Source organism: Alligator sinensis, unplaced genomic scaffold (genome assembly GCF_000455745.1).
Source record: "Alligator sinensis unplaced genomic scaffold, ASM45574v1 scaffold221_1, whole genome shotgun sequence".
NCBI classification, from domain to species: Eukaryota; Metazoa; Chordata; order Crocodylia; family Alligatoridae; genus Alligator; species Alligator sinensis.
The window spans coordinates 602,521-612,352 of record NW_005841948.1 but is presented as its reverse complement, the minus strand read 5'-3'; the positions used below and the strand labels follow the sequence as shown (position 1 = coordinate 612,352).

Below are 9,832 nucleotides of genomic sequence, written 5' to 3'. Positions count from 1 at the left end.
TGCCTAAGAAGGTGAAGTAGAGTTGATCTGGATTGCTTTCCATGACTTAGGTTCTTAAATTCTGCCTTATGTCTCAATTAAGCACTTAACTGACCAACTGGTTCTATGCATGACATCAACTGTGTATGACTGGATCCAGTTTTTTTCCTCTCTCAGAGTCAAGGCCTGAACTTGCAAACCCATAATGAGTAGCCCTTCCTTGTGTGAGCATTAATATTAATCAAATATATTGCAACATTATACAGATGCCTTTTTGTAAAATTCATATTTATATACTGATTGAATGTGCTGTAGAATAAAATGCATTTTAATTGGCAAAGGGACAGCAGACCATGCTTCAAAAATTCCAAGCAAAAATTCTTTAATTGTTTTATTAGATGAATCAATCCTATTTATTAAAGCAATCAAACCTAAATTTTCCATCTACCTTGAACAACCCAGAGAAACGGATAGCAAGCCTCAGACCGCCAAAGTTTTTTTTTTTTAAAATTCTGTGCACCGTCATCTTTTTTAAAATAAGTGTAATCAGATATATATGTGCATACATTTGGTTATTGCTATCTGAATTACCAGCCTGCAATTTAATCCCTCCCTATTAGAAACAGGAATTGATAGAGCCATACAAATTGAAGAGTGATTGCTGCAGGTATTTCACCAGACCTCAAGACATGGTGGTTAGTAGTTTCAAATTAATTCTAGCTATGTTTTGAACATTTCAAATCTCACAAGGGATGCTGTAAAGCAGACAAAAAAAGGTATTACACAGAATAAAGAATGAATACAGAAAATACAGTATTGTATTATTTACTGAAGAAAATAACAAGTAGAAATTATGTTATTTTTTAAAACAGAAATAAGTAATCAAATTTAGACCATACAAGCATCAACAGGAAATGTAAATAACTGCATTTTAAGGTGGTACCTACAAGGTGTCTAAACTACTTGACACCTGAAACTGCAAATGTTGAATACTATGCATAAGAATGATTCAAATGACTCTGTTTGTACAGTATGTAAAAGATCTGATAGTCAAAGACCACAATGAAATGTACATACAATACCTGAATTTAAAATTTGAGTAGGCTAGGCACACATCCTCAAGGTATTAAGTACCTAACTTCTCCTGAAGATCTGGGCCTCAGATCTTCCACCCAAATGAATATCTCTATTTTTCACTGGGGAATTTATAATCTTGTCTTTCCCTGGTCAGGGAAGAAAAGGGTTGATATATTAAAGAAAAGATGGTTCCCTAGGCAGAAAAGTGATAGCACTGCAACTAAACCAACCACCTTCCCTAGGCAACATAAAAATATTCTAATATGAAGAATTATTTTACAACTCAGTGGAAATATGCAGTAATGCAATCCGTTTCCTTCGTCTGGATGACAAAAATGCAGTGTTAACAGTCACAAGAGCCTGCCTTGTGTTAGCTATAAAAAAAATATATTTATATATATATTTATGCAACTACTATGTGCATTAAACAAAATCACTGTATGAATCAGCAGGGTTCTGTAATAAGACTTTGATTTTGTATCTCTTGCAATGCTTCTCAGGAAAGACTCACAATGAAATGGCAAAGGATAAAAACCTATTTGTTTAAAATCTCAACATTTTCTCATTGCATTGCCCGAGAAATATTCCATGTTGATTTCTTCCATCATCAGCCAAAATATCTGTTGCCTTTATCTCAACCCTCTGCATGAAAATGCAAGGGATATCCCTTCAAACAAACCCAATGCTTAATTTTTAGTGAATATTGAAACTGAAAATTAGCCCAATTTCACCATGAACTCTGATAAGAAAGCCTAATTTCACCATAGTGAAAACTTCTTGTTATTTTGTTTCTTACCAGCTTGTGTTAACATTAAGATTCTTTTTTATGACTTGTTTAAAGGATATTAACCAACAAAGTACAAGAAATATTCTACTACTCTTGGAAAGAACATACAACTTACTGTAACTCAGTCACTCACTTGGTTATGCTAGTTTAGCATTGAAAAATCAAAACTGTATTTCCACATTCACTTGTAGAAGTATAGAAAATTGCTTTTTTTTTTAAACCTGCATTGAATTCATTTTTCTCAGCAACCTTGTGAGCAGGAATCATTACTCTTTGTATGAAAGGGCTGCTCATTTGTAACTCAGTTTATTTTTGAGACACCAGAGAAGAACACTTGAACAAAAGGGTCATACCCTTGTGCACCAAAAGCTTTATTGTATTATCTGGATTCCTATGCAACCCCATGCCTAAGCCAGTAGAACAGCAGCTGTGCCATAGTTCTGATACCAAGGGTGCCACTCAGCAAGTTCTGAATGAACTACTGTACCTCATTCCACTACGGGAACCTTCTGTGCAGTGGAATCTGGTATCATAGATTATTTTTTCTTCTTGGAAAAGGCTTATCCAAAAAACGTCTTTCTACCAGGCTAGAGCAGTCTAGTGGTCCTTTCTTTAAAGAGAGGCAATGTAAATGTCTTACACCTGTAGGCCAGTACTGGTGCTCTGTCCTAGAAATTTTAGCATTGCTCTGATACAATGAAGCCTTCTTTTTCTCCAACTGGTTCCACTTCAGCATAGGCAGGGTGTCCAGAGCCTCTTCGAAACTTCATGGCAGGCCATCTGCTTGGACGACGCTACAAGAGCAACAAAAACAAAAAGCCTCTTTAGAATGTGCAAGGGACAACAATAAAACAAAAACAAGTTATTAAAGTATCTTGTAATTTCAGATTTTAATGCTAAAATCTAATTGGTTTAAAAAAATAAAAGTAGGTTATTTAGGGAGTTGGAGAGAAAAGGTACATGACACATCGTGAAGTTACACATTACACTTAGATCATATTAAGGAAATTAAAGAACAAGTGTCCACATGTTAAAGCTTGTTACCTTGTGCCAAGTGCCCTCTGGGGGATTCAAAGATTTGCTACTTCAGGCAAGGGTTAACTCTAGACTGTGCTACCCAGCTCACGTTAGTGTAACTTCAGTTTGCTCAACCAAGGTAAAACAAGCAATCTGTAGTCCTCCAGCATCCCAGGATGCACCTTTCCCACCCCCACTCCCTTACCAGTCCTGCTCTGTGGATGAACTTTCCACCCTCCTGATTTCTACTGCCCAGGGGGTGGTATTGCCTAGAAGCAAGTATGGCCCTGCCAGTGCCAGGAGGGGGGTTGCAGCATGGAGCTGGGAGGTAGACAGGCAACCTAAGTGATAAGTAAAATGATTCCTGTGCATCTGAAATGTGCTCTGGAATGAAATACATTTATAAACTCTACATTTTGTGAGGGTGAGATTCCTCAGTACTTTCTGGAAATTACTGCCCTCTACAGTGTCTCAACTTGGGCACCAAAAATGGAGCCCTTTCTTACCACCCCTCCCCACAAATGATTAGTCACTTCTGAAAATGTAGGTGTAAAATGTGTTTATATGTCATTTCTTCTCCAAAGATACTGAATGCATTTGCAGTTCACCTTCAAAGGATGCTGAATCACACAGTGAATAGTCCAAGTGCACTTAAGGTGAATAGAAGGATGAATGAAGAAAATTAGTTACATTTTACATTTTCACTAAGGCAGAGACCAAAAGCTATTTATAACTTTAATGGCTTTTAATATGAATGTGAGAAGCTGTGTTCTGACAAAACCCATTTTTTTTTATTCTCTCTATCCTGAAAGTAAACATTATCTATAAGTAATTCATAGATTCAAAATACTCAATGTTTTACTATTATGTAGTCAATATAATACAGATAATCTGTTCCAGGAACCACTGTTGTTATATTATGATATTATGTTGGGATTAGTGAACCTAATTTAGGGCTGGATTACCCAAAGAATATTTTGTGCCATAGCTATTCCATCTAAAAAAAGTGTGTGAATGGAAAGTCATTGGTAGGGCATTATATAAAGGCTTACAAGGGGACCACTTTCAGGAGGACATACTATAAAAGCAGCAGGTTTCCTTTTCTTCTCTTCTTGAGTTAGATGTGCTTCTGAGGTGTCTCGTGCTGAACTGTTTGACAGTTAATTTAAATCTCAAGGCTTCTCAGTGCAATCTCCCCCCCCAGCCCCAACCACAAACACTTCCTCCATACAAGACTTAGTCAGGAAAAGTCAGAAAAAGCAGGAAGCACTGGCCTTTTGAAAGGAGGTGCTTTTCTTAATAAGAAAACTTTGTTCCAACTTTGTAGATTTCTTCCCCTAAACTAGGTTCAGATTAGTTTGAAAATGAAAAAGAACAGCTGGGTTACAGCTAATGAAAAGGGGTCAGATTCTGTTCTCAGTGGAAATCTCAGAGTCATTCATTTGAGCCCAGTGAAATTATTCCACACTTACACTATTGTAAATGAAAAAAAGAATTTGACCTGAGATGTCTCTAATGAAAAGAGAAAATGAAAAACCAGTGAAAATTACTATGGAAAATAATTAGAAACAGCCTCACACCACAACACACACATATGAACTAAATTGTAATCGATGAAATTGTTCTCTGATGTTATTTTAAGACATAACTAGGATTAGTCCTTGGTTCTTCTTTATAGTGCCAGTCTACCATTTTCAGCTACACTCTCTCCAAATGGAAGACCTCTTTCTAACTGGTCCTTCCAGGTGATAAAAACTGAATAGAAATGCATCAGTTGACTGAACAGGAAATGTAGCAGAACCATCGCCTCTAGCCCCAGAATTAAACAAATCTGAAGGTCATCTTCAAACACCAGAATTGGAGCCTTGTGCAGTTTCTTTTCTTGCCTCAAGGGAAAGAAATACATTTCATTCTGCCTTGTCTGGTTTTCCATTGGTAATAATGTATAGCATGGGATATGCATGTGTGTGTTTGTATGTGAAGTTGCTAGCTTTGAAAACAACATTGACAAGCTACTGATTCACTAGACCTGGCTGCTGACCCAGATAATGCTGTAGCAATATTACCATTTTAATTGATAAAACCAGAAGTAACTTAATTGGCATCATGGGATTCAAAGCTCCTTGAGCCAGTGCAGCAGCTCAGGAAAAGCCTAATGAATTCTTTCCATTTTGTGGTCCCTGAGGCACAGTAACAAGGGACTAGAAAATACAAGCCCAAAAATCAATATTTAGACTGTTCCCTAGTTCTTGCCATCTCCTTTGAGCAGGAAGAAAACCTGCTTCTTTCTTTGGAGTTTGAAACCTTTATGGTAATTCTTGGAGCTGCTGTCCTGTAGAAAGTAATTCTTGCTTATTCTTACAGCATGTATTACAAAGTGTATTGCAATTCAATAGGAGTTTTCTCACATGAGTGAAGCTGCCAGAAGTGGGTCCCAAGTACATCTTTCTAAGCAAATGGGTCAGAGGAAAATGCCTGCAGTGCTGTGAGCCCCAGAAGACCATAGACACCGTGTGCAGGAGAATGATTTGTATATCTGGAGAAAGGCTGGCCAAAAGGAAACAAAAAACTGGGTCTAGAGCAGGCTAGCTCAAGAAAAGAGATTTCAAAGCTTGTATCCCTATCAGGCACTGTAAGACAAATTTGGGGGCCTAGTACATCCTTGTGGAAGGTGACCTCTTATTTTTGGAAACATGAAATAGAGAGTGATCTGATTTAGGGGAGCCCAGTACAACTGTACCCTTATTTTCTCCTCTCACCAGCCCTGTTCTTTATATACTCAGCCACTTAGGGCCATGCAGCCTGCTGATCTGTCAGTATCTGTAAGCCTGGAAATAGGTATTTCTATATATGCCCTAGAGTAATTGGGGGCCAACCTTTTTGGTAGGTGTGCCACAAATTAGCCCCACACTTTCCCTGACTACCAATCCTATTCCCTTCCACTGCCCCATCTGCTGCTCTACTTTCTGCTCCCTACCCTACCTGATACTCTATGTCCTTCTCCCTGCCCTATCTACTGCCATGCTACCTGTCCCTTCCTCAATTTGTTACATGTCACACACAGAGGCTGCCCATGCCACTTCTGATATGTGTCCTGAAGGTTGGACACCCCTGCCCTAGAACACAATCAGGGTGGGTTCTACAGCTCTTATATTTAAAAATGTGATGAGGGATACCTCAGCTCCAAGTGCTGGAGAGTGGGCTTCTAGGGACCCTTCCCTTTCCTGGTGTTTTACTGGAAAGTCTTCATGTTTATTGAAGTGAATGAGCATCATTTTTTCATTTGTGCGAGTATTAGGCACCATGGTACTTTTTTTTACTGCTGGATCAACTGCAGATCAGTTTAGTAGAGGCCCCCTAGCATTCATTCTTAGCTAAGTTAATTGCCATAAATCATGGAATGACCCTTGGAGCATAGGCCCCAATTAGCTTGTCAGCTAAGGGCTTTTAGCACATTTGAAGGATTTTATGAATTTTTTGAGGTTACCTTTATGTAAACTGATTTTCTGTTGCAGAACAATGTGGTTAATAAAACCCCAAACATGACCTGTGATGAACACTACAGCAGCTTACCATATAAGATAATACTGTTCAGTCAAGATTTGCAATCTGATTGGTTGAGTTTCATGCAGAGGGTTGTAGTAAACTTTACCACCTTTGGTATAATTCTATGAGAGGGGAAAGGGAGAAAGAACCTTCTATGTTGAAAGCCTCTTTTATTCAATAGAAAAGGAAGTGCAATTTCTATGTGTTTAGTTTCTATTGCCAGCAAGCCTTTCTGACTATTCTAATGCACAAGATAATTGATGACATAACTATAAAACAATATCGTCTGCAGCTTTGAACTGACCAGAGAGCTGCACTTCAGGTGAGAACTTCAGTGACATTTATAAATTACTTTGCTGACTTATAACCAATATGATCAATACGATCTTGAAAATGAAGGAAATAATCAAGTCTGACTTTTAGTAAAGGAAATGCTACAAAAATCAATGTGTGAACTTTTAGATGTTTTAAAAAATATATATATGAAGAGAAAGGAGAGTAAATGTAACAGATGTGCACAAGCAGAAGGGGAACATCTACTGTGTACATATGAAAAAAGAAAATAAAACAATTAGCAGCTCTTGGTTCTCTTTGGGCTGTGATCCCTTATCCAAAGAGTCCTTGAAGTGTGAATTTTGTCAAAGATCTGGAATATTAGAGCCAAATTAGCTTCACTGCCCCTCCCCTGCTCAGCTTTCACATAGTGTCAGCTTGTCAGCATGCAATCAGCTGAGAGGCAGAGGTAATTAGCCTGGGTGTAATGCTGTATGAACATGGCTCTATAGCTTCTGGGTCAGGAGGTAGCCCCAGCAGAGTTAATTAGCCCAACTGCAGCAACAAACTAGTAAGGCTGCAGCATAATGTTTCTTGTTCCAACTTTGATGACTGGCTTGGGAGGCAGTAGACCTCAGACCTCTGGAGCATCTTAGATTTTTGGCTCCCAAAAGATGATGGCTTTAAAAATAAAATTTAGGAGGACATAATGTTGAAGAGGCTCAATTATGGAAGGATTGGTATATATCATTTTTATATAGTGTGCAAGCACTGTAACATGGCAATAATAGCACTTTCTGATTGATTTCCTTGGCCTCCCAAAGGAACTGAGGAACATATTGCTATCCCTTATACAGATCCAAATAATCTCCATGAAAGCTCAGCCTGTGGTATGGTACATTTCACCTGTGATGGGAATTAATTTACAACAACTACAGTGATGCACTTTGAGTATTCTGCTTCACTGTTAATTTGCTGAGATTCGTCAGCCTTATTTTACATTTTCTCATCAAAGTTCTGGAAAATGAGTTTGAAATGTCTGTGGATGTGAAGAGATCAATGGTACACAGTCTTTTACAACATGAACAGTGAAGGAAACAGCAAAAGGACAATTTTAGGCGAAGTCAGACCTGCCATGATAAGAACAGACCAAAGAAAGTATTTAAACCCTTGCACAACCTCCAACTACTATCCCTTCTGGTTTTTTTTTCCACAGAGGTACCTGTAAACTGTTAGCAACTCCCATTTTTCACTTTATCATCCTACCAGCATCAAACTCACAGAGTCTGCTGGTCACAGACTGCAGTCTCATTCAGTTATAGACTTGAGCAGGTGGTCTCATAAGCATTCATAGAACCTGATTCTCCCCCCACACCTGTTTTATGTAGTAATGACCTTAATGGAGTAACTCCAATTTTCATTACAGTAAGAATCTGATGTTACAAAATTCTGAGAGCTCCTCAGAAATCTACATTATCCTCACCTCACATGAACTTCCTGGGGAGTTCAGGTACACAGTATCTTCTAATTTTTAATGTAACTTCTGCACATTGTGCAGACATCCTGTATCCACCAATCCTGCCTGCTAAGTATTCATCTGCTCAATGATATCCAGTCTAGCATGCCTGCACTCACACACACCTAATAAATGAATTTTAAACTTTACATCAATCATTCATGGGCTGTTGACTGAGCTTTGTCAATATCATATATTACTGACTCAGAAGTAGAGATATTTATTATAGACTCCTTCGGCTTCTCAGCATCAAGTGTCTAGCTTCAAACTGACAGTGCAAGGTTACGCAGACAAATTAAGAAAAGGGAAGAAATCAAATCCCATTTGATCTATTATGTGGGCCTCTAGTCAGTATTACATTCTCAGTAGGAACACATAAATTGTGTACATTCTTACTAATAAAGGGTCAATTATTATTTGCATGATTTCTAGACTTCAACATTAATTAAAAACATAATTTGCATGGAAGAAGTTTTTACTGGAGAAATTAACACTGTCAACAAGAGCCCACATTAAGATACTGCAAAAGTTGGATTATGGTATCTGTTATTTTCTTGTTCTCCTGACCTTATCTGTTATCAATGATCTTCGCCCTAAAGGACTTCTTTATGACTGTCTGACTGTCCAACCTCTAAGCACCTGTGAGCCAAACACCCTGTGGGCTGCACCAGCAGGGACCACACACCTGCAGGTTACACCACAGTGAGTCATGGCTCCCCAGGCTGCACATAGTAGAGGTACCCCCCAATGACTGCATCACACACCCATTTTACTCTCCTCCCCTGCTGCAACATGTGCTTGCACTCCCCCAACCACTGCACTGCATGCTCATATTGCTCCTCTTCCCCCCACTGCTGCATTATGCCACCCAAGGCTCACCTTCAGCTCCCCGCGCTGTGCTGCACTGCCCTGCTCCCTGGAGCAGAAGCAGAAAGCAGAAGCTAGAGGACAGAAGGGCAGCTCAGACATTCTGGCTGCTGTTGTAGCTGGAGTGATGGGGGAGCAGTGGTCAGGTGGGCTCCTGGGGGCTGCAGGACAACTCCTCAAGGGCTGTATGCAGCCTGTGGGCCAGCAGCTGTACAGGTCTGCTCTACGAAGTGTCTCTGCAACCTCACAGTTACCTATTTTTTGAATATTTACAATTTGAGTGTAGTCTTACCTATTCTCTTGTCAAACTTAAGTAAATGCCTGATTCATTTAACAAAAGCTCAAGTAGAGATGAGCAGATATTGAAATTCCAGATCCAGTCTTCCAAGAAAACTACATTTCAACTATCTGCTTTTTACAAGCAACAAAGTAACTTGACTTACCTGGCACTGAATTAACTGGATGCTTAGAAAAAATTACCTCAAAGTCCAAACTACTTCAAGCTATACAGGTGAAAGAATCTGATTTAGTTCTCTCTTTCTTACTGAATACAAATTTCTGTCCCAAATAGCCTCTTTGATTTAAAATTCTTCTACTACTACTATATCAACTATTAACATTTCCACAGTTTTATGAAGTAGCAGGTTGGGCATCTAAGAAGCTAGTTTCTCATCCTTGAAGAAGAGGACAGCTCTTTCCACAATCTCCTTGACTTTTATTGTCAGTGCTAATTATTTATTTGATAGTTTTTCCTTCTTATATGATTTGGG

General features: G+C 38.8%; 1 protein-coding gene across 2 annotated transcripts in view; it reads right to left on the bottom strand.

Annotated features, from left to right (window-relative positions):
- Positions 1-355: 355 nt before the first annotated feature.
- The window catches only part of PLXDC2 (plexin domain containing 2), a 424,228-nt gene continuing 414,751 nt past the window's right edge, over positions 356-9,832 (bottom strand). For both annotated transcript variants that reach the window (XM_025199724.1, XM_025199723.1), the window contains exon 14: positions 356-2,637. In XM_025199724.1, coding sequence (XP_025055509.1) covers positions 2,521-2,637 — 117 coding nt within the window. In that variant the 3' untranslated portion in view covers positions 356-2,520. The remainder of the gene's footprint in view (positions 2,638-9,832) is intronic.